A 24963-nucleotide genomic window follows, 5' to 3' on the forward strand; every position below is an offset into this window, starting at 1 on the left:
GCAGCTTGAACACTGTTACAAACAGCCCCGGCCTCCCCTATTACCATTCTAACTGGTCTGCTGTCCCAATAAAGATCACAGCTTTGACCCCCTAAAACAAACAAAAAAAAACATCACTCATTCGTTTTATCTTAAATTTTCACCCTTGTTTCCACACCAGGAACAACATTGGGGAATAAATCCGAGCAGCTCGTCACCTGAGCTGAAGTGGATCCAGAGGAGTCAGTCCGCAGCTGGCAGAGGTGGATGCGCTTCTTTCTACCCCGCAGTAAAGAGCGCAGATCAGCAGCCTCCGTGACGTGTGCGCGCTGACAGTGTGAATGAGGCCTGACACGGTTTATAACGAGTCAGACAAACGTCTCTCCTCCAACCGGGATGTGCAACTGTCATTAAACCACGAGAAAGATCTGATGTGCGCACCTCCATGCGCCTCCAAAAGGATCCCTGCCAAACTTTGGTGTCATTGATTTGATTAGTTTTGTCCCGTTTTAAACCTCCGAAGAGTTCTTCAACTTACTTCAGCAAAACACACGGAGACAAAATAAAAATAAATAAATATAACCCAAACGTCACCATCATCTCTTCCTGACTGACTGACAGCAGCAGCTGCAGCGTCACGTGTATCACTGACTGTAATCTAACGTTCCCACATTTTTGTACCAAGGGCTAAAATTCCGGCGCCCCAAAGTCATTCATTTTGGCAATGTTGATTTGCCAAATATTTCTTAATTTTCCCTAGCAACTACATACAATTGGTTATTTCGCTGCACTTCAAGGGCGCTTTGAATGAGCGCCCAAGACGAGGAATGATACATTCTCTGCTTCTGTCTGTGGAAATGCACTGTTGAATGAGAGTCAGCTGGAGGAAGTGTTTTAATCATTCATATTACATGTAGGCACATACTATTAAGTAAAACTGACATTGATAATACTTTTTAAATATATATATATATATTATGACTTTTCCCCTCCACATCTAGGAGGGCAGCGCCCGAGCGCCCCCTATGGGCCAGCCGCCACTGATCATCAGTTATCAAAAGAGGATCAAATCAAGCAACCTGAAAGTGTAACTTTTCAAAAGATGCAGTAACATTTAATCTTTAATGTTTAGCCGATTGTGGTGGTCAGTTTTAGGAGTATGACCCTGAGTGATGTATCCTCATTTATCCAAAGCTGAAAAAAAACAGCAATGTGAAGAAATTTGAGTTCATGATTTTTATTTTTTTTTTAAGGAAATAACTTTGATGCATTGATGGATGGACAGACACCACAAGATATAAGACATTGGAAAAACAGGCAAAGTGTGTGTGTGTGTGTGTGTGTGTGTGTGTGTGTGTGTGTGTGTGTGTGTGTGTGTGTGTGTGTGTGTGTGTGTGTGTGTGTGTGTGTGTGTGTGTGTGTGTGTGTGTGTGAGAGACAGAGAGAGAGAGACAGAGAATGATTGATAATGAAAGAAAATAAAATTTCTGGGACTAAAGCTCAGTTTAAAAAACGGAAATGAGGAGCAGCAGCTTTAACGTGGAGACGGAGACGGGTGCGGTGCGCGGTGACTTAGGTTTTGGACAGAGGTGCTGTGTGTGTGTCTAAAAATACACCATAAACACACTGAGCTCCATCTGATTGTAGCGGCTGCACTCTGCGTTGTGTTGTTATGACTCCGCCCATTCGCTCCCCTCAGGACGCGAACTCAAGAGCTCCGGCATGGGAGTCGGACTCTCTAACCAGAAGGCTAAAACGCAGGGCTCTGGCCTTGTGACCAGAGAATCCTTTTGAGCTGTTGGGAGTGAGGTTTACTAACTACATCTGCACAGCGACACCTGCTGGCCTCCGTTACATGATTCTCACGGATGCTGATTCTGTCTTTGCCCTGAAGGCTCGATGTGCTGCAGCATCACGCACCCAGACGACCAAGTGCAGAATGAACAGCATCTCAGATGACTTTGTGATGTTTGGAAACGCTGAATATTGCCACGTTTTTCCCTTGAGCAGCGAAACTTGTCAGTTCTGAATGCTGGCATACATCACTGCATGCTGCCTTCTTCTTCTGTCTTCTGCACCAGAGCGGATCATCCGTCTCCATCTCTCCCTGTCCTCTGTGTCTTCCTCTGTCGCACTGACCACCTGCATCTCGTCCCTCAGCACATCCTCAAACACATTCTCCTCTCTGCATCTTTAATCACAAAGGAAATCTTCTGTTGCTGCCACTGACGTAACATTAGAGCTTCTTGCACTAAAAAAAATCACCAGAGCAACCATTCAGAACCCAGCGTATTCAGCGCTCCTGGGAGTTGGCACTGTACTTTCTCTGTGTGGATTTTCTTTGCTGCTTTTCAGAGGAAGCTGTAAGAACCGTGAAGATTCTGTACTGCTACAGTGTCTCTGATCTGTTTTTAGAAGTCTTTAATTTATAAATGCAAGTCAGCAACTTGTCATTTTCTTTGACCTGCTGCCTGGAAACATGGTACACCACATGTCTTAAACTGGTGGCCCATGGGCCAGATAAGGCCTTGGAGCTTGCAGCGTGTGGTCTGTAAGATGCCTTCCTGTGTCATTAAATAATCTACCTTTTGCGTGTGAAATTAAAGAACATGTCCTCTTATATAAGATGACACATGTTGCCATCTACAACCCCAGTTCCATTGAAGTTGGACGTTGTGTAAAATGTAAATAAAAACAGAATCCAATGATTTTCAAATCCTCTTCAACCTACATTCAATTGAATACACCACAAAGACAAGATATTTAATGTTCAAACTGATAAACTTTATTGTTTTTGTGCAAATATTTGCTCATTTTGAAATGGATGCCTGCAACAGGTTTCTAAAAAGCTGGGACGGTGGTATGTTTACTACTGTGTTACATCACCTTTCCTTCTAACAACACTCAATAAGCGTTTGGGAACTGAGGACACTAATTGTTGAAGCTTTGTAGGTGGAATTCTTTCCCATTCTTGCTTGATGTACGACTTCAGTTGTTCAACAGTCCGGGGTCTCTGTTGTCGTATTTTGCGCTTCATAATGCGCCACACATTTTCAGTGGGTGACAGGTCTGGACTGCAGGCAGGCCAGTCTAGTACCCGCACTCTTTTACTACGAAGCCACGCTGTTGTAACACGTGCAGAATGTGTCTTGGCATTGTCTTGATGAAATAAGCAGGGACGTCCCTGAAAAAGACGTTGCTTGGATGGCAGCATGTGTTGCTCCAAAACCTGGATGGACCTTTCAGCATTGATGGTGCCATCACAGATGTATAAGTTGTCCATGCCATGGGCACTAACACACCCCCATACCATCACAGATGCTGGCTTTTGAACTTTGCACTGGTAACAATCTGGATGATCTTTTTCCTCTTTTGTCCAGAGGACATGACATCCATGATTTCCAAAAACATTTTGAAATGTGGACTCATCAGACCACAGCACACTTTTCCACTTTGTGTCTGTCCATTTCAAATGAGCTCGGGCCCAGAGAAGGCGGCGGCGTTTCTGGATGTTGTTGATGTTTGGCTTTCACTTTGCATGGTAGAGTTTCAACTTGCACTTGTAGATGCAGCGACGAACTGTGTTAACTGACAATAGTTTTCTGAAGTGTTCCTGAGCCCACGCGGTAAGATCCTTTACACAATGATGTCGGTTTTTAATGCAATACTGCCTGAGGGATCGAAGGTCACGTGCATTCAATGTTGGTTTTCAGCCTTGCTGCTTACCTGTAGAAAGTTCTTCAGATTCTCTCAATCTTCTGATTATATTATGGACTGTAGATGATGGAATCCCTAAATTCCTTGCAATTGAAGGTTGAGAAACATTGTTCTTAAACTGCTGGACTATTTATTCACGCAGTTGTTCACAAAGTGGTGATCCTCACCCCATGTTTGCTTGTGAATGGCTGAGTCTTTTGGAGATGCTCCTTTTATACCCAATCATGACACTCACAATTAATGTCCTCAGTTCCCAAACGCTTACTGAGTGTTGTTAGAAGGAAAGGTGATGTAACACAGTGGTAAACATACCACTGTCCCAGCTTTTTTGAAACGTGTTGCAGGCATCCATTTCAAAATGAACAAATATTTGCTCAAAAACAATAAAGTTTATCAGTTTGAACATTAAATATCTTGTCTTTGTGGTGTATTCAATTGAATATAGGTTGAAGTGGATTTGAAAATCATTGGATTCTGTTTTTATTTACATTTTACACAACATCCCAACTTCATTGGAATTGGGTTTGTATGTCAAGTTCTCATTGCACATTTTCCAAACATTATGGTAAAGCAATAAATCAAGAATGTATCATGTAGCATCTGTATCACATGAAGCTTCAAGAACTTCAATGATCCTACACAAATACTGCAACTTCTGAAGCAACTTCATGAAGTAATTTTGCATATGATTAAAAAGCTTTTTTACTCTCCCACCCAACATTTGCTGTTATGCTTTGATGTCCCTCAAACATTCCAGATTCTCACTGGAACAACCGGAATACAACATCTAAATATCTCAGAGCCCCACCTACATGCACCATTGTCATTGGTTGGGAATTCTGGAGAGGATCCAGAGGCGGGTCGGTGTCTGGGCTGAGGTGAAGATAGGAAGCTGAGCAGGAAACGCATAAAGAAAACAAACATCTCCTGAGGAAAGAGGAACAATGGTATTTTGGAATGAACATTTTATGTATACACGCAACTTGTCTCATACAGAGATTCAAACTTATCTTAAAACTTCCTGACATTTATAACCTGCACACGATAAGAGCGTAAAAATATCTTCCTGTGAACTGTGATGAAGTTCATGCAGGGCTGAAGACCAGGATCAGAACTCACTCCACTGTACACCGGCTCCCTGCTGCTAGCGCAGGCTAACCTGTGAGAAATGGAGGATCGTATGTATTATTTATCTCAAGAGAAGAAGAGGAAGCATGAATCCATGCCGCCAAAGAGCCCAGAAGGTGAAGAGAAGCAAAATCATGACAATGCAATCTGTAGCCTCACCACTAGATGACACTAAATCATACACACTGTAGCTTTAACATTCCAAGTTCTCCCTCTTTTGTCTTCTGCATTGTGTCTTTGACTCCTCCCACTCGCTCCCCTCGGGATGCAAACTCATAATCTGCACCATGGTGGGACAGATTCTCTAACCAGAAGGCCTCTGTCCCTGTGGTCAGATCACAGAGTCCTATTAGCTGTTGGGGAGTGAGGTTTACTGACTACACATGTACAGTGCCTCCTGCTGGCCACTTTTACCTCTTCATGTTTGTAAATCACTGATTTTTTTTTCTTTTTATTATAATAATAATAATGAAAAAAAATGTATTGCGCTTTTCAAAAATCAAAACACTGAAAGTGTGGCAAAACGGCACTGAAAACAAAACAAACTGATTAAAATCTCATTAGAAGTGATGTCAACAGATGAAATTCTTAACATACAAAAGTGATCAAATCAGCCCCTCAGCAACCTTTACAACTACACAGCTGCTTTAACCAGAAGCACTTCAGATGTCTTGAGTATGGACTTAAAGGTTTCTACGGAACTCGACTGTTGCACAAAACCGCACCACGATACACGAAGAATGTAACGTGTAATGTAACAGAACATGATCCCCCCACAGACGAAGCCGGCTGGAGCCGCCACTGGCTGAAAGGAAATTTGTTGCTGATAACAATTACTTTTACAGCAGTTGTGCTGCAACACCTGTTAAATCTGTTCATACCCTTTGTGGAAAAGGTTTTCTGTGTTGCACTTAACCAAATCAATGCTAACTGCAAAACAAACAGTCACATCATTAAAAGCCGTGTTTAATCGACTTGCTGCACACTATAAATCAATACTCACCGGGGGGGTAATGACGTGATTACGTTTAATCAGCAGCTTTGTGGATTTATTACAGAGCTACGCAGTGGCCTTTCTGCATATATTCAGACATGGAAATAATCTGATTCAACAGCTTAGCTCCTGTTCAAATGTCAGTAATGATGCTGTTGGCCTGCAGGCAGCCCTCTGTGCTGTGCACTTTTCTCTCCCCTGCAGCCTGAATCACCACACCTCAGTGTTCACACTGTCAGCACGCACTTGTCATACTGATTAACAGCCGCCTGACTTGGCCATCGTTCTCATAAAGTGGAGGTCAAGCTGTGAGCCGAGCGGGCAGGTGGAAGTGGTGGAAAAGTAAAGCAGTGATAATGTCAGTGTGTTTTTGAAGAAGGGGGTTTATCTTCCCGAGCGCCGGTTAACAGGAGGCACACATCATGATGACGCTTTATCACAAAGGCCAAAGTGTTCTTGCTGTGCTTTTAAAACATTCATGAAACAGTCCGAGACCTTCAGAGCGTGGAGTGACTGTCACTTCACTCGACCCTTAACCAGCATCAGGTTACCAAACCAACCAATCAATCACAAGAGAGTTACACTGTGATCCCACAAGTGTTTGTTGGTTCCATCACTCTTCTGAGGGCCATGGGCCAATTTCCACCAAACGTACAGCGTTGCTGTATGTTGACCCCAGAACTGACCTTAAGGGGTTTGGTTTTACAGAGGTCAAGGTCACTGGGGTCAAAGGTTAAACTTGTGGTCCCCCTCCTCCCAATGTCTTGTCAACCAAACGTAGTACACATATGTGGGTGAGAGGTCAAATTGACCTAAAGTCAATCATTAAGGTCAACGTCACTGACTCAAATGTTTGATAACTCAGATGTTTCATTAGAGTTTGTGAAAAGATGACTTGGAAGAGAAACCAGTCAATACTAATGACCGTCTGTTTGTCAGATAACAGTAACTGCTATCATACTGTACATGTCCAACTGAAAAAGGCATGTCATGTGAATCAGCTGATTAATGTTTGGTGAACTTTGTTGCAGCATATTAATTCAAAAATCAACTTTATTTTGCTCATATAATATTCAATAGTGCTACCTGCTGAACACTGCCCCCTGCTGGCTGGTTGGTGGGATGGCTGATATGTTTGAACAGTGTGTGTAGTTTGTCCACCTTTGTTTTTTGTTACTCTGATGCCAGTTGCCTGTACACTCTCATTTATTCCTCCCAAAAGTAATTTTTCCAAAAATATTAACAAATGAAGGAATCATCAAAGCTGAGTTCAGCATTCAGAGGAGTTTTACTGTAACTATAACTATACTATACTGCATATGCTGCAGTTATACTATAACTATAGCTATACTATATTACATACTCCACTATGGCATACTAATGTTATATTGTATTATACTATAAGTGTACTATATCTATAGGTATACTATAGTACACTCTGTACAACCAGACATAGGAACAGTTTCTTTCCACAGGCTCTGATGAACAAGTTAACCTGCTGAAAAACTCATTCATATACCTCATGTACAACTTCAGTCTGTTTGTCTGGTTCACACATTTTTTTCTGATTGCACTTTTTTTTTTACGGTGAATTGATATTTCCACGTGCCGTACAGAGAGAGTGCAGCTCAAACCCAAGTCAGATTCCGAGTGTTCTGTGGAGACTTGTTCAATCAAAGCTCTTCTAGTTCCGGTTCTGATTTGAGGGGGGCTGCAGCCCCTCCCTGTCACTGTGTGTACGCAGTGGGCGGGGCGTCGTTACACTTTTTTTTGCTCTTCAGGAGGATTAGCGCGGTGGGCGGGGATTAAACGCACGTCACCGAGCGCGCGCGCCCGCGTTGAGTTGCGCGGCTCCGCCGGACAGAAGCGGGAGACCGACGGCGGCTCCGGTCACGGAAAACTCTGAACTTTCCTTCTGGAAGCTTGAGGTTATTATGTCGCTGTGTGGTCGAGGTTTAGCGGGAGTCCGGCGGTAAGATGGTAAATACGCTTTGGTTCTTTGACAGCTGTGGAATTTATTTATTTTTTTAATTGAACGTTTTAAATTCGGTGAGCTCACCGTCTGTGATTTATTTATTTTTTTTTGTCATGAGAAAAAAAATCCCGCTCTGATTTCTGACTTGCCGCAACATGTTTTTTGTTTTAGTTTTTTTTTTTTTTTAGACTCGTCATTTGACACTTCATTAAAAAAGTTAATGTTTTAAATAAGTTGTAAAACTGAACATTTAAATCATGAATTTTAGGCAACTGTAAGAAATGTTGCATCATTTTGACTTATTGTGTATTTTTTTTAATTAAAGTGTATTTTCATTTCAGGATATTGTTTATTTTCATTTACATAGCGCAAAATCACAACAAAGTTGCCTCAAGGCGTTTCACACAAGTAAGGTCTGACTTTACTAACCCCCAGAGCAAGAACACAGACAGCAGTGGTAAGAAAAAAAACTCCCTCTGAGGAAGAAACCTCAAGCAGACCAGACTCAAAGGGGCCATGCTACTGACACAATTTACAAAACCAATATACAGGAAATGTTGCCAGTGTCGCAGGCCAAACAGTCCGCCTAAAAATGCCTAACCGCCTAACCCTAACCCTAAAAAATGTCCATCGTACCTGATGCTGTGCAGTGACTTCTTCGTGTACTCGATCGGTGTCTGTTTGTCTCAGTCCAGCAAAAATTTATGACAGAAATTTCTTGAGCTCTTCATCCAACAGTGGTTCTACTTTAGCTAGATACATTCCAGCAAATATTGCAAATAGCTCCAGGTGGCTTATAGCATACTGGATTTGTTTGTTGAGTTAGAAGAATGGACAGCATCAATAAGATGCTAAGCGCCGTTGCCAGTAGTGTTTGCACACAGTGGTCGCAGCGTGCAATGGTACGAAACATAGGGAACCAAATTTGCACACTAAATGGAACAAAAATCACACACTAAATGGAACACAGTAGCAAATGGGATGAATGCTCAATATCACATGGCATACAAACCACCAATCAAATGGCAAGGATCTATAGATAGATATCCGATGACATCACCGATTTCCCACAATTCCACAGCCTGCCATGTTGTGAGTCAACTTTCTTTGTCACTGATGTATTATATAGAGATCAGTGACATCGCCACAGTAATGTTGACATCAAAGCTGGATAAAAATAGCAAGAAGGAAAAACCAATATATCGTGACATATTGAATCCAATTTGCAAAGTGAGGTATTTACAGAAAATTGCTGAAAATGACAATAAGGACCCGTATGCAATCGGAAAAGAAGAATGTGCTTGGATGAGGAAGCGCTCCCAGCCATTACCTTCCCCAATCTTGTCAACTATTTGGTATACGGTGTGAGTTCGTAGAGGAAATGAAAGCCTACAATTGTTGTGTACGTGTAGACGAGGATGATTCGGGCTGCTGTCGGTGGAACAATCACACCGGGATTTACGCTGCACCCACAGTTGTTGCACTGATCTGCAGCACTGCTGGCATTTTTTTATTATTATTTATATTATCCGCATCATGAACGACCTTCTCATGACTGCGGACCAGGGCTCACCATCTCTCCTCCTCCTACTGGATCTATCAGCCGCTTTTGACACTATTGACCACACCATCCTGCTCCACCGTCTCAACACTGAAATAGAACTCACTGGCACAACTCTCAACTGGTTTCGCTCATATCTCACGAACAGGACAGAATGTGTTACACTCGGACAATCCAAATCCAAAACCCATGCTGTCAGCTGTGGAGTGCCACAAGGGTCCGTCCTTGATCCAACCCTTTTTACCATCTACATGCTCCCCCTTGGTCAAACACAAGATTTCATTTCATTGCTACGCAGACGACACACAGTTATACATCAAAATGGACTCCACACTCCCCTCAGCACTGCCGTCTGCCTTAGGAGATAGAGGCATGGATGACTGATAACTTTCTTAAACTAAACACTGACAAAACTCAAGCCATCCTCATCGGTACCCCACATCAAACCCAGTCCTCCTCCCTCACCAGTATTCCCATTCTTTGCCACAACATTCCCCTGTCCACCTCCGTCACCAACCTTGGAGTTAGATTTTGACCCACATCTCACCTTTGACACCCACATCTGCCACCTATGCAAAGCCTCCTTCCATCACCTCAAAAACATAGCCAAACTCCGCCCCTCCCTTTCCCAACCGGATGCTGAGAGGTTGGTCCATGCTTTTGTCTCCTCCAGGTTGGACTATTGCAATGCCCTCCTCGTCGGGACCCCTGGTAAAAACCTGCAAAAGCTGCAGCACATCAAGAACTGTGCTGCCCGGGTCCTAACAAGGAGGCGCAAGTTTGACCACATCACCCCTGTCCTCAGATCTCTCCACTGGCTACCCATCAAATACAGAATAGAGTACAAACTCTGCCTACTGACTTATCAGTGCATGCACGGAACCGCCCCTGCCTACCTCAGTGAACTCCTCACCCCACACACCACCTCAAGATCTCTCCACTCCACCACCTCCTCACACTGCCTTCACCAACCCAGGACCAGACTATCCACCATGGGAGACAGGGCCTTCCAGGCAGTGGCCCCTCGGTTCTTGAACTCCCTCCCAGAGACCCTGAGGGCCCCACAAAGTGTGGAGGCTTTTAAAAAAGGCCTAAAGACATTATTTCAAAAGACCTTTTAGATATCTTATCGTTTGAAATGGTTTCTACAAAATCTGTTTTTGAAATCTGTTTTAATTCTGTTTTTAAATCCTTGCTGTAGCACTTTGAGATTTCTTTGAAATGTAAGGTGCAATACAAATAAAATGTATTATTATTATTATTACTGAGCCAATATCACCCGAGCGCTTTGAATAATTCACCAGCATCTGAGTGCTAAAAGTCATGCTGAAACCATGTGGTGTTCTGCAGCCTGCGCAAAAGCATCTCCGCGTTATGCATCGCCAGTTGGTACAGGACTGATCAAACCATCGTCCTCGGTCCTGTGCACACTGGTCGCAAAACGTCCTGGTGCTGTCGAATTCCTGCAAGAAAATAAATGTGACAATTTTTCATGCGCGCACAGCGATAAAACGCCAGAACAGAACCTGGTGTGCATCCACGGGAAGCCTACTTTTTAGACCTCTGTGTGCCCCCTGCCCGTGTCGTAGGTTAACAGTCGACACGCGATGGTTGCAAAAAACAAAAACACCTTTGGGCTATGACCTCAGGTCAGACAACACCACCCGCTGATTAAATAAATGCCGGTGTGTGAGTGAGTGAGTGAGACAGAGCAGAAAAAAACAATTCACAGTTAAACATCAGGTTTTACTTCTTTCTCTGATGACCAGCGACAATATGCGCCTGGATTGTCAGTATATTGTTGCTTGGGACAAAAATCCAGTATGGTGGAAAATGTGGTGTTGGAGAAATTGACCTCTGACCTCTGCATTGGTTTCATCCAAGGTGTTTCACCTGTTTTTAAATCTGTTATGTGGACTCAGTATTTTCATGTCTAAACACACTTCCAACTTTGACCCATTGATGGCACTGGAAGTGCAGACATGAAACGTGGTGGAATGATGAGTGTTTCCACTGAGTACGCCAAATATCACAACTTGTCCCCGTGCGGTTAATGTGACATGAAATATGACGGGCGCAGCGCATTTCTATAATTACAGGTGTTTGTTTTTTAAACTAACATAAAAGTTTGGAGCCATAAAGACCTGGTACACACTCAAGTACTGCATCCTTAAAATAATAGTAATGAAATTCAACATCTTAGAAATGACATGCCCATATATAGACTTCTGTTACGTATGTCACAAAAGTGGAAATGAGGCCTAATTGTGCTGATAGGATTGTTGGAATTCTGGTACATTTAGCCTTAAAGACAAACAAGATGCAACTGCTAAAGGCAAATCAATTATTTGCACAATATATACAGTTTTAGTTTGATTTAATTTAATTTTTTGCTATACAAATAAATGCTGTGACCCCTTTAACTCTTTAGTATTTACATGGGCAGTATTTCAAAGTCAGCTTTATTTGTCAGTTCTGCTATATGCACAGCAGATAGAGTATTGCAGTTGTTTAAAATGTAAATGTAACCCTAACTTCAGAAGAAAATATTTGATTATAAGAATAACTCATGTGCATGCGTGTCTTACACTTTCATATGTGTTTCTGGGATCCTTGGTGTCAAGATTAATGGCATATTTAATTCATTCATTTATATATGCAATTTAAAGTTGACTAGTGACTTGGATGAAATCAGTGCATTGTAACAACTTGCGTGTGGCTTCATGTAGGCCACGTCTGGAGAGTTTGCATTGCAAAACAGTAAATGTACCTCCAGGCAGCAGTGGAACAGGTTTGGTCAGTTTGACTGCAGGTGTTTCATTGTTTTGCAGAAGATTAAATCTTTTTTTATATATATATACAGTTCATCGGGAAAGTATTCACAGCATTTTTTCCACACACATTGTTTCACACACATTTTTTCCACATTTTGTTACAACTTTATTCCAAAATGGAGGAAATTATCCCCCACGTGTATCAGTGACCTGCTTTTTTTTTTTTTTTTTACTTGCTGAACTAAAGGTTGGATAGTGTGATGCCTAAAAAGGGATTGTTCTGACCCAGTTCTACACGGGGTCCGTGATGCACGCAGAGAGCGGCTGCTTTGTGATTGCTCTGCAAGCTTTTGCTTTGAGGCTGAGAGCTTTTAACTCTGGAGAAAGCCTAAATGTAACGAGGTGCAGTGGATTTGCTGTTGCCATGCCAGCCACTGATTTTTTTTTTTTTTTCCTTCAAACAGATTTAGGATGTCAGTTTTCGTCAATGGGTTAACTAAATTTGACTGCAGTTAAGAGATACACAGACATCAGGCACGTTCCTTGTGGAACATATTAGTTACCTGGTGTCCATGACTGCTTTCTGAAGTATGTTATTTGGCTCTCTGGTAGGCAGCATACAGACACATAATCTAAGATGAAAATGTTTCTCATTTTATAACACCCAGGCCTGGGTTGTTAATCTTAATCTGACAGTGGTCATGACATGATGAGGAAATGTTGACAGTCTTGGCACTGGCATGACTGTCTGGGGCTGTTTGTGGAAATAACGTCAAGAAATTGACAGGTTGTCAAAATTACAGGCTTTTAATTTGAGGCCTCGAAGACACATGCAAAGTTAAAATCAATACAGCAGGATTTTGTGTGCAAGGGAAGGTGGTTTTCAGCCCATCATGCTCCCCCCACCTAGCCTCCCATGCACAAGTTGGGACCAACTCCCAGGTTGGGAGAGGTCTCATGGAGTGGGGCGAGGCTAACCAGGCCCCGCTGATACTGCCATAGTGTTAGGGTTAATATTTGACCCCTGTACAAACTGAAATTGACCTTTGTCACCATTTTTGCTGTTTTTACTCCATAACCCCAGAACATTCTGTCATAGATGGTCCAAACTATACCTTTTTGGAATTGTTATGATCAGACAAGTAATGTGATATAGGTTTTAACATGATTGGAGCATTTTTGACCTGTTAGAGTTTAACCTCTGTGTAATTCTTCTTTGACCCCTACCTGGCTACAGCTACCACCCTGGGATGGCTATCATACATTTTTGTGTAGGCCATGATACACTGAGGCTAGATTCTAAGTGTCATTTTTTTTTGTTCCCCCTTAAGTGGTACCGAAAACCTGCTTGGCTCGTGGACTATAAAGGCTTAACGTGTAGAACCCTCAAGGGAAAACCAAAAAGTTCACTGTTCTCCATTGAGGTGAAGCATCTTCAGTTGAGGTCTGTTGGTAAGAGGAAGAGGAAACTAACAGACTTAAAGAACCTTCTTCTAAGTCACATCAGCCCGTGTGTGTGTGTGTGTGTGTATGTGTGTGTGTGCGCGTGTGCGTGTGTGCACGGACACAGTTTCTTTACCCACTCAAGGTTTGTTTGTCTCAGCTGATTTATGAAGTCTCATGGAAGTTTAGGATTGAGATGACTTGATGTGACGTGCATTTCCACATTTGGAAAAGGTAAACATGCGGGGCATTTTTTTTATCCGGTGGACTTAGTGGAGGTGAAGCATCAAGGTGACGTATGGTTAAAGTGTCTCTGGAGAGTCTGCGTCACTGTGTCCCTGCACCACTTCAACAGATGGCTGTTGGCAGTGACTGTCACGTCTCACAGCGTCTCCTCAGGCTGTATTTATTGTCTCAGCAGCCATAGACTTTCCAAATGATCACATTGGTAGGTCGTGTTTTTTCTTCTTTTTTTAAGAACTACTGATTTGCATTATGGAGAATGTATATTTGCTGCATATTTTGTAATCTGCTCTTGCTGCTTTGAGTGGAGAATATCTGCTGAAGGTAAAGTGGAAAACACAAGTTCATGAAGTCACCAGTTAAGCCTGGTTCACACGACAGGATTTTAAAATTATCTGTAGGTTTCCAAAACGTGAGAGACCACACATGCGGAGATAAAAAATCATAGCTCTAACAGGTTTGGTGGTACAGTGTGTGGTGTTCAGCCACACGGTGAGGACAACACCACCACACACAAACAGATTTCACACACCAACATCAGTGTTGCCAGATAGGAAATATGCAACTATTGTACCAAAACCTCAAAATTATCATATTTTGGGAGAAATTATCGTACACAAACAAAACGCATACAACGTAGCTATTTTAGCGTTTTTTACATTTCCAATGGTGACGGGGGTGGGCTAAGCTACATTTGTGCGCATGTGCAGCCAAAACAGTCTACATTACAGGTCAGTCATCTCGGGCCCAGGGAGGGGGGGGCAGGGCCGAGAATTGGGAACTCACTTTGTATGGAGAGGGGGCGGGCTTTCAAATGACTGTCCCGGGCCGGCCAAAGCTAGCAGCAGCCCTGTGTGTGGTGTGTCTTTGATGCTGCCTGAGTGCAACGCCTGCGAAATGGTTTTTGGGTGTCAGAGATGCGTGTTTGGGCAACCAACTGAAATTATCGTACATTTTGGATTTTTTTTCCCGTTATTCATCGTACAGAGGGCAAAACTATCGTACAAATACGATAATTATTGTACATCTGGCAACACTGGCCAACATTCACAGCTCAGACTGGAAATCTCGCAAAATCTCTCGAGATTAAACATGACTTCAGAGTAAACAAACGGAGATACTTTGTGGACTATTTAAAACAGGGCAAAAACAATACAAAAAGAAAAGGCGTTCTTTAAAGGAGTGGAGATGGCGCACCCACTGCACTTTCTGGTAAGTCAGAACAGCTGTTTTGATTTTATTTCTGCTCTGTGCGTCCGTCACCTCACTTCCTGATTGGCTACACGTCACATTCAGCAGGCTGCTCGTTTGTGGTCGGAGGACAAAACACACGCTGCCATATCGAGCCAAGACAATCCAGCATGTTGAATATCCCCGATTTGTGATCACAGTGCTCCTGACGTCCTTCTGAGCAGATCAGATGTGTGTGTGGTGTGTTCAGATCTCTGAACACACCACACATGACAGGAATATCTGATAAGATTATCTTTAGTGTCATCACGATTGTCGGGGCGTCCTTAAGCCTGTTGGAAGGAGAAGATCTGGTCTGATATCGACCTAATTATCCTGCCGTGTGAACCAGGCCTTAGATTGACTGACTATTTTAAAACTGCAACAAAAAATTATATTTCATGATTTTCTGATCATCCTGCAGGGAGAAAAAATATTTCTTTGTCGACATTGTATTCCATTGTTCATAATGCAAAGAACCACATTTTGGCTGAGTTTACACTGCTTCAGTCAGCAGCTACAGGCACTTACCCCATTTAAAATGAGTTGAGCTTCCTTGGAATGAAATGTGCACAACATATTGCAATCAAAGGCAAATGATGCATGAGCTAAGTGTGCAGACTATAAATGATACGCCCACTGGCTGCTTAGTTGTAAACCCTCTGAGGTCTGTGGCTCATAGACAGACCACGACTTCCTTCCCTGGAGACACTCTGCCGGGATTCTGCTGCAGCTTCCTGCTTGTTCTTGGCTGAGGTTTTGAAACACAGTAAGATTCAGGTCAGGTATGTGATTTAGCCACAAGCAGAACTGTCCCTTATAAAAGTGTTCTGTAGATGTGTTTTGGGAGTATTTGACTGACTGTGAGCAGAAGAGATAACACCGAGCGTTGCTTTTGTCAGCAGTGACATCACCAGTGTATAACGGTGAAGCTGTGCATTGAAAGCCGTACAGGTTGATGAGGATTACCGGTGGATCACAGGTGGTGGTGTGGATTTTTGTTAAACACCTCCCAGTTTGTTGACTTTGAAACTGATATTAGAGTGTGAGAATTATTGATCTCAGCTTATCTATTTTGTGTCCCGGGATGCCACAGTTATGATGATGGATTATGTGACCTCGTAGTGTTTTTATTCTGGATTCATCAGTGTAGTTTCACCGTGGAAAATCTGATAACCAGTAATTGTCAGTCGCAGTGTTGTTGTAAACAGCTGATCAAACTCTGAACTATGTTTGCCAAAAAAAAAAAAAAAATGCATCTTATCCAGTGCAGCAAAGTGATGGATTGGACGCGTGTGTAAATGACGTATAGTGAAGGATGTTTGTGGATTTTGCAAAACATGGGAACCACTCCAGTAGAGACCGGTGTGGTTGTCGTTTGCTTTTGACTGTGGACGTTCCAAACGACTGGAGAATGTACCAAGCTACAATCAAACGTAAGTCCCTCACTCGGGGTCGCCACAGCAGATCCAGGGTGGATCTGATTTGGCACAAGTTTTATGACAGATGCCCTTCCTGACCCAACTCCACATTACATGGAGAAATGTGGCATTTGTTTGTTTAGGTGTTCTACCCAATGATTACTTGCATCAGTGGCTGTGACAGCTTCTTAAAGTTTTACTTGACAGCTGGTAGCAACAGACTTCAGCACGTTGCAACACGTCCAGTCTACTCTGGTTCTTTTATCTTGCTTGCAAAAGAAAAGTCCCAGTAATGGACACCTGGCCAGCTTGTTCTTGTGACTCTGATGCTGTAAAAGGCTTTTTGGAAGTTGTCCTGTTTTTCTTCCTTAATTCGTGACCAGTTTGCTGAGTTTCATGGCGACACGCTCTGCCTTGTCAGCATTGTTGAGTGGGACTGATGGCGTTGGTCTCGGATGTGCTTCGCTGGTTATTACAGTGAGATGTGAGACTGTCTGAAATTGCATCTGTTGTCACGGAAACCAGTGGAATCCCGTTTTGCTCTGCAGCAACAGAAACACCCTGTGACTGTAAAACTCCCAGAGGCTTGGTGCCGCCGGCCGAGCCGTCTGGCTCTGTGCTTTTGGATTCGCAAAGGAGTCGGTTAAGCTGACATTGAACACACAGACCGGCGGGGTGTGTGAGTAAGAACTGTGTGGATTAACGCGCAAGTAAATCCTGTGTGAAGCTGAATGGATCCCAGTAAACGTGTCGAGTGACTGACCCTCGTGGTGTCATGTTCGCATGATTCACTGGTTATTATTACACTCTGGGATCAAGATGTATGAACTAACTCCTAAATTTGGTTTTAAGCCCGTAGCAGTTTGTTTTCCAAACACTATATGTGACACTATATTAAAAAAACAAAATGTTCTTAAATTATTCTGTAATTGCTCTTCAGATGATTTGGTTAAATGGTGACAGAATTAACAAATGTTTATTTTGGATTCTCTAAAAGTCTTAAAACTGTAAAATACTGACTGGGCCTCCCTGTGGGGATTGAACCTTAGACCTCATCCACATGGAGGCGGGTTAAGGCATATCCACATATGTTTTGTATCGTATTGGCACCACATGGAACCAGCGTTTTTAGAGCGCCAAACCGCTACTTTCTGAGAACTGATCCCAGAGTGGATAAATCTGAAAAACGCTGCCTTTGCATCTTTGTGTGGACAGTCAAGGCTGAACTTTTCTGAAATCACAATGTCATAGTCCCAAGTGCTCTGTTGTTGTTAACAGGGAAATTTAACATACTTTTTCTTTCTTTTTTTTTCTTTTTTGCCTTGGTGAACACTGGTATCAGTGACTAGTAACAAGACTTTCAACTTTAAAAATTTCAGTTCAGGCTGAGAAACACACCTGTCGCAGACAAACACCGAGAGACTTTTTTTTTTTAATGCTGCGTTTATTCACAAGCAGTTTCCACGATAAAGAATTTAGTATTTCCACACGTCGTCTTCCAAACAAGGGCTTCTTGTGTGGACAGCAGTTTTCAGCTGTGAAGATGAATACGTCTGAAAGAACAAAACAGGTCAGATAAAGACTATATTTACTGTGTGCTGCTTTGTAAAGTTCTGGATTCTGCTCCAAATTGACCTTCAACTTGGAGACAAGGTCTTTCAATGAAAGACCAGATTCTGATCAGTGATGATACCTAAATATTTGTACAATTTGAGTATTTCAATTTCAACCCCTTGAGTTGTGGTGATCTCGGGAAGATTAGATGATCGTTCTTTGCCATTTAAAAAAAAAAACATGCTTTTACATTGTTTGCATTTAACACTAGTTTGAGTTAAGTGGGTCTGAACAACATCAAAGACAAACTGCAGGTGTTCCAGAGTTTTGATTACTGAGGAGGAGGAACAATAGATAACTGTATGGTCTGCATAGAAATGGTAAGCAGCATTCAATAAATTATCACAAAGACTGTAAACAACAGTGGCTCCAGAATGGAACCTTGGGGCACACCCTTTGACACAGGGAGGAAGGCAGAGGAAGACTCGGCAAATTGGACACTTTGAGATCTAGCTGGCAAGTAGTTAGAAAAGCAGCTTGTAGTGTGCTCAGATAAGCCAATATTATAAAGTCTTTCTGTCCAGGTGACATGGTCGACTATGTCTATGTCAAGAGCTGCACAATATTTCCTACAGTCCTGTGCCTCGATAATGTCATTTGCAGCCTTATTAACAGCTGTTATTGTGCTGTGCTGTTTTCTAAAACCACACAGATGTGGAGAGAAAATACCATTTATATCTCAAAATTCTTTAAGTTGTTTGCTGACAAACTTTTCCAGGACTTTGGCTGAAATACATCATTTAGATCTGAGCCTGTAGTACTGTAGTTAAGAACTGAGGGTCTCCTCATTTCAGTAGAGGGAGAACATAGGCAGATTTCCAGATGATGGGAATGACATTATGGGAAAGTGTAACATTAACAATATACAGGTGCTGGTCATATAATTACATACAGCCAGAGTCAGACCCCCCCCTTGGCAATTCGGACCATAATGTAGTCCAGCTTCTCCCACCTATTGATCAGCGTTTAAATCTAGTAAACCTGAGGTCCACTCTGTCAAACTGTGGTCTGCTGACAAGACAGAGGTGCTGAAAGGATGTTTCTTGTGTACAGATTGGGACATTTTTTTTCAAGATGTGGATCTCAACAATGCCACAGAGGCAACTACTGGTTACATCTCTTTCTATGTTGACTCAATCATTCCCCAAAAGATTATTAAGAAATACCCGAATAATAAATCGTATGTCACACGGGAAAGTATTAATAGGAAGAAAGCAGCTTTTAAATCAAGGGACATTGCAGGGGTCAGGGTCACACAAAAAGACCTGAACCAGAAGATGAGAGATGCTGGACTGCAGCATAAGGAGCGCACAGAATGGGACCTTTCCAGAGCAAACAACAAGAGACTGTGGGATTCTATTTGGGACATAACAAACACGGACACAAAAAGGAAACCTGTCACTGACAATAATGAATTTGTAAAAGCCAATGAGCAAAATTATTTTTATGTGTTTTGATAACCAGGAAGTGTGCAGGGACATTTTAAGAGATTAGGTGTAATTTGCATGAGGACAGAATTTTAATTGATCCACAATCACTTGCTCATTTTTTTTTAAATTGGTGTATACTAATAAAGTGACAGGGCCAGACAGTATGTCTGCTTTTCTTTTTAAAAACATTTCAGCTCACTTCAGCTTGGCATCAACTCTTCCAGCTCTCTGTTGATACTTATTCAGTACCTGAGCTTTGGAAGAGATCAGTTATTATTCCAGTCCCCAACAAATCACGCCCCCAAGTCAATAATGATTTTTGGCTGGTGGCCTGAACCTCTAATGAAAGCACTGTAGAAACTGTTAATTCAGGAGCTTACTGCAGAGGTGGAGCCACACCTGGATCAGTATCAGTTTGCGTACAAAAGGAAGTGGAGTCTGAGTGATGCCATTTTAACTATAATGAACTTGGTTTTAAACCTCAGGCGCTTGCTGAAATGTCTCATCGGACGCCTGTGTCCAGATTTGTTGTGGCTACATGACTGAGATAGAAAATTCAGGTCCATAAGTATTTGGATGGCAACGCAGTGTCTGTCTCTGTGCGTCACAGCAGGTGGGCTTTGATGGTCAAACGTCTTCTATGTCTTAATACTTTTCCTAAAGAAATCTGTTGATTTCACCTCTTTTATTTTATATTTTATTTGTTTTTCTCCACTTCTCACCTGTTGGTCCACGGTTGTCTTTTACTTTGGATTTTGAAGACGGGGCTGAAGTAGAGCGCTGGACGTTACCGGTGCAAAGGGGCGCTGTTCATCTCTGACTTAAGCCCTGTGTTATGTGAACGTGTCCCGGTCTGCCTGCCTCCAGGTGAACAGGCACATGTGGGCGGGCACGTGCACTGTGAAGGTGGCAGGCTGAGACTCGAAACTGCAAGTCAGCGTGTTGCAGCTGTTGTTGGTTTCCACTTGGCCCTGCCCCGAGTTTGGCCTCAGTTCTCATATTCAAGGTGGGACAAAGGTGAACTTGTCAGAGCCATATATGGAGGTTGTTGGATCACATGCCCTCCACGTCTGCTTAGTGTGCTTCGTCACTTCCTTTCCTCCTTCTGACTGCTACATGATCGATTTGTTGCATCTTTACCCACAGTGATCAAAGATCATCCTCCAGAAATAGCAACACGAAGTTGTAAGGTTAATATACATTTAACAGAACAGAGGTGTGTGTGTGTGTGTGTGTGTGTGTGTGTGTGTGTGTGTTTTCTGGGGGGAAAAAGCAACATGAATGAACAAATTCATTGTAGTTTTGTTGATTACTAGTGGAATTGAGATTAAAGACTTGACCAGGATTTGGATTTGACCCGTGTTCCCATCTGCCGGATTGAACGTGACACTGGAGGGTTTTGGGGCGAGGCCTCTGGAGCAGGTTGGCGCTCTGTGTGCTCTTGTGGTTGTAGTTATCCTGGCCTGTGTCCAGTTCAGTCCCATAGTCTGTGCTGCTGTTGTTGCTTCGTGTTTCATCTCTGGGTGGTTCTGCGTCGTGTCTCTGGGCAGGAGGTGAACCTGTGCTCCTGCACAGAGCCGCGGTCGAACCCCTCCAGCCATTAAACCGCGTCACCTAAAACTGCCCTTTTCTACCTCGGCACGTGATCTGAATACAGCTCAAAAAGGAAAGCAAGCTCTTATCTTCACCTGGCACAGTAACAAATTGTAGCTCATAATAAGTAATCTATTAATTATTTGCAATAAAAATGTGAGATATTGATGTGAAGATACAAACTAGAATGAGGTGGTGAAAGTGTCTTTCCAGCCTGCAGGGAGTGAACATTAGTGACACTAAAGACCTGAAATGTTAGCTTTGTTCTTCAGATGGCACAAATGCTAATAATAATAATAATTATTTTATTACTTTGGGTCCACTTGTTTGCCTTTTATTGCTTTTCATTGTCTTTGTCTCGGTGTGACGGGATTTGATTGCTGCTGCAGTATTTTATTATTTAAGGATGTGATGGGGATTCTGCTGCGGGCAGCGCCACTTTGAGTTTGTGCATCTTCAACACTGTACCACTTTGCAGGGTGGTGCAGGAGAATGATGAATAAATGAAGTGGGAAATGGCTGCACGTGTGTGTGTCCGTGTCCGTGCTGCACAATGCATCTCATCTGCTGCTATTCAGCTACAGGACTTCAAAATGCACACTTCCTCCTGGGGCTACATCAGCAGTTTGCTTATGTTTGTGTATTTTTGAGCATTACTGCCTTGTGAACCTGACTTTACTGCATAAAATGCTTCAGTCTTATGTAATGTGCTGCTGTGGGGGCACAGAGTGGACTCTGAGGGCACGAGGCACTGAGGTTGGTCCGACCTCCGGACTGTTTTTCTGTCTCAAAACTGATTTATTGCTAATTCTTTGTCCTTTCCTCCTGGCTAAGCTCAGAAATCATCTCTGTGTTCTGAGTTGCCTTTTATTTATTTATTTATTTTTTTACTTGCATGCACATCTCTCTGTGTGTGTGTGTGTCATCAGGCAGAGCACAGCAGCTATGATGCCAATGTCCTCAGCATCCCGGTGCCTATGCGTCGCGGTGGCTCAGATTCCAACTTGGACATGATGGACAGTATTGCACAGAATGGGGTTGGCCTGGATTTCACCAAAGGGCCCCTGGGCATCGACAGCCTGCAGCAGAAGATCCTTAAGGTCAGTGGGAACTTCAGACACGTCGTCTCTCTGGAGATCTGCTTCAGGTGACCTGCAGACATTAGAGAAATATTAATATGGAGTTTAAAAAAGAACATTGGATTTATTTAATTTTTTAGGTGACTGAGCAGATCAAGGTGGAGCAGGAAGCTCGGGACCAGAATGTGGCGGAGTATCTGAAGCTGGTGAACAATGCCGACAAACAGCAGATGTTGCGAATACGTCAAGTCTTTGAAAAAAAGAACCAGAAGTCTGCACAGACCATCACCCGGCTACAGAGGAAGCTGGAGCAGTATCACCGCCGCGTGAAGGACGGCGAAACCAACGGCAAACACAGCAACAAGGACAGCGGTCACAAAGAGTCTGGCACTCAAAGCAAGGAGGGCAGCTTACGGGACGTCAGCGCCACCGGACGCCACCCTGTGCTGGATAAAGTCAAGACAACTGGCTCCGGTGTCTCACTCTCGCCGCCGTTCTTATTCAACAAGTCACGGGAGTTTGCCAACCTCATCAAGAATAAGTTTGGCAGCGCTGACAACATCGCCCACCTGAAGAGCTCCATGGAGACGGGTTCTGGGCTGCAGGTGGACAGCGGCGCTCGGGCTCTGAGCGGTAGTGCCACCACTGTAGCAAAGACAACAAAGTATCCGAGCGATGACGAGTGCTCCACAGGGTCATCTGCATCCGCTGACTCAAACTTAAATCCAGCCGGGGGATCTGGGGTGGGGTCTGGAGGTCCCGGGAGGTCTGAGTCCAACGGGCATCTGGGGGAGGTTCTGGAGATGGTCCAGGAGGTCCGGGAGACCCAAATGCAGTTGGCTGAGGACATGGATGCTCTGAATACTCGGTTCAAACAGGATTACAGCTACTTCACACAGATGCTGCAGGAGGAGAAGTACAGGTGAGACCATCACGCTGCTCTGTGGGACTCAAACAGCCTCTCGTTTACACGTCTTTCTGAGACAATATCCACAGTACCAACATATAAAACATCATCCACATGCTCAGTGACGCCTGCCCCAGTCCTCCTCCTCTTTGCCACATTCAGTCCCGGCTCAAACTTTTGTCCTCTCTGTCAGTTATGTACCGCCTGGTAGTGCAGCTAAATGGCCTCACTGGGCTACACTGAAGACCGGCTGTCAAGCTGCTGCTAATACTGAGACTTCCTAAATGTACTTTCACAGTAAGAGTCAGGCTTTGAACATGGAAATGCAACATGCTGTTGTTGGACGCTAAAGCTGCAAAAGGGCTCAAACTGACTGGTTAGTTCTTGTTCTAATAAGAAACATTAACCAGTCATGTGCATTCTTCCCGTAAAAGCTATGACAGGTTATATTTTGGAACGATTCGGCGATGCGATCCGATGTAATCCCGTAGAAGTCTTTGTTTGCTGTAGACACTTTGTTTCCACTAGAAAGTTAGAAAAGGCCCATTTAGTCTGGTTCACCATCTTCAGGTAATGGCTGTTTTGTGGATATTTGCAAAACTACGATTTTGAGAAGTCATAATTTTATTTATGGACATACATCTTGGATGTTTTCGCAACTTTGCCCACATGTCCAGCTGTGTAATTGGTCTTATTGATTCCTTTGACCTGAACATGTGCATTTAGATATTGGAATCAAGGTCCTAGGTTATCTAGGAGCAGAGATATGAAAAAACACCCGTTTAAAACCCCCATTTTTCTAAATCCAAAATGGCCACCATGGAGGCTTCTGGGAAAATGGAATCTTCCTTTTTCTAATTTGGCTGTTGCGTGCACTTTCCAAAAATGTGTAATTTGACTAATGTCCACCAAATCCTGATAAAATGACATAACGTGTTACTTCTGTTTTTATGTAGCAGAAACACCACGCTGACGATTCTTGAGACTCTCACATTGACCTTTGAACTTCTATGAGAGTTTGAAGACACTATGGGGAAGTAGCAGAATGGCAGCCTCGCTCGACCACTTCATAACTTCAAAGATGTTCAGTTGATTAGTTCAGTTGGTACTTTAGCGTTTCCCGTAATCCTCCTGGTGGCACCCTGTGCTTCCCAGAATGCACCGCTGTGCCAGCAGAGTTCTGGCGTCTCACAGCACATGTAAATAATGACTAGTGAAGATGTGGATGGTGTCCAGCGAGTTCACAGGCTATGACACGTTCTCCCAAGTTGAGAGGGTTATCTAGAGGAGGTGTAGCACCTCTGATGGACTTCTGCTGTGGCCCGATGCTGTCTTGGTGTCCAAACTTCACGATGTGTGTTTACATTGTGCCCTAAACCGGAACTCTGCTGAAACTGTTCTCTTGTGTGAGTCACGGACCATGAGACGGAGCGAGATTCACAACTGCGAAACACAGAACGGAACATTTTAATCAATCCAGAAGTCTGTGTATCGCTGTTGTGGCGTCTAACTTTAAAATACTTTTTGACTTGCATCAGTTGTTGCACTCTGACATGTTTTATACGTGACAAATCAGGTTGAAGCTAAAGAAGCACATGGACGGTTGGGAGTTTTAAGTTGTGTGATTGGCACATCAGTTCTCATGCAAACTGCATATGTTTGTACATGTCAGGTATGAACGGTTGGAGGACCAGTTAAATGACCTCTTGGAGCTTCACCAGCATGAGACCAGTAACCTGAAGCAGGAGCTGGCCAGCATTGAGGAGAAGGTGGCCTACCAAGCCTACGAACGAGCCAGGGACATCAAGGTACTGGGTCTTCTGTGGAGTATAGGTTTTGGTTGGTGTCCTGAGTCTAACCCTGGCATGCATTTGC

At 43.3% G+C, this 24963-nt stretch overlaps 1 protein-coding gene across 3 annotated transcripts in view; it reads left to right on the plus strand.

The window, feature by feature from the left end:
- Positions 1 to 24963, plus strand: part of tmcc3 (transmembrane and coiled-coil domain family 3) — a 39461-nt gene that overhangs the window by 10740 nt on the left and 3758 nt on the right. Inside the window, exons 1-4 of one of the 3 annotated variants that reach the window (XM_034163162.1) lie at positions 7650 to 7798; positions 22032 to 22202; positions 22322 to 23103; positions 24761 to 24896. In XM_034163162.1, the coding sequence (XP_034019053.1) occupies positions 7796 to 7798; positions 22032 to 22202; positions 22322 to 23103; positions 24761 to 24896 (1092 nt within the window). In that variant the 5' untranslated portion in view covers positions 7650 to 7795. Of the gene's footprint in view, positions 1 to 7649; positions 7799 to 22031; positions 22203 to 22321; positions 23104 to 24760; positions 24897 to 24963 lie in introns of those variants that run through there. The other 2 variants (XM_034163163.1, XM_034163161.1) reach the window with 2 other exon arrangements.

This window comes from Thalassophryne amazonica, chromosome 22, assembly GCF_902500255.1.
Source record: "Thalassophryne amazonica chromosome 22, fThaAma1.1, whole genome shotgun sequence".
NCBI lineage: Eukaryota > Metazoa > Chordata > Actinopteri > Batrachoidiformes > Batrachoididae > Thalassophryne > Thalassophryne amazonica.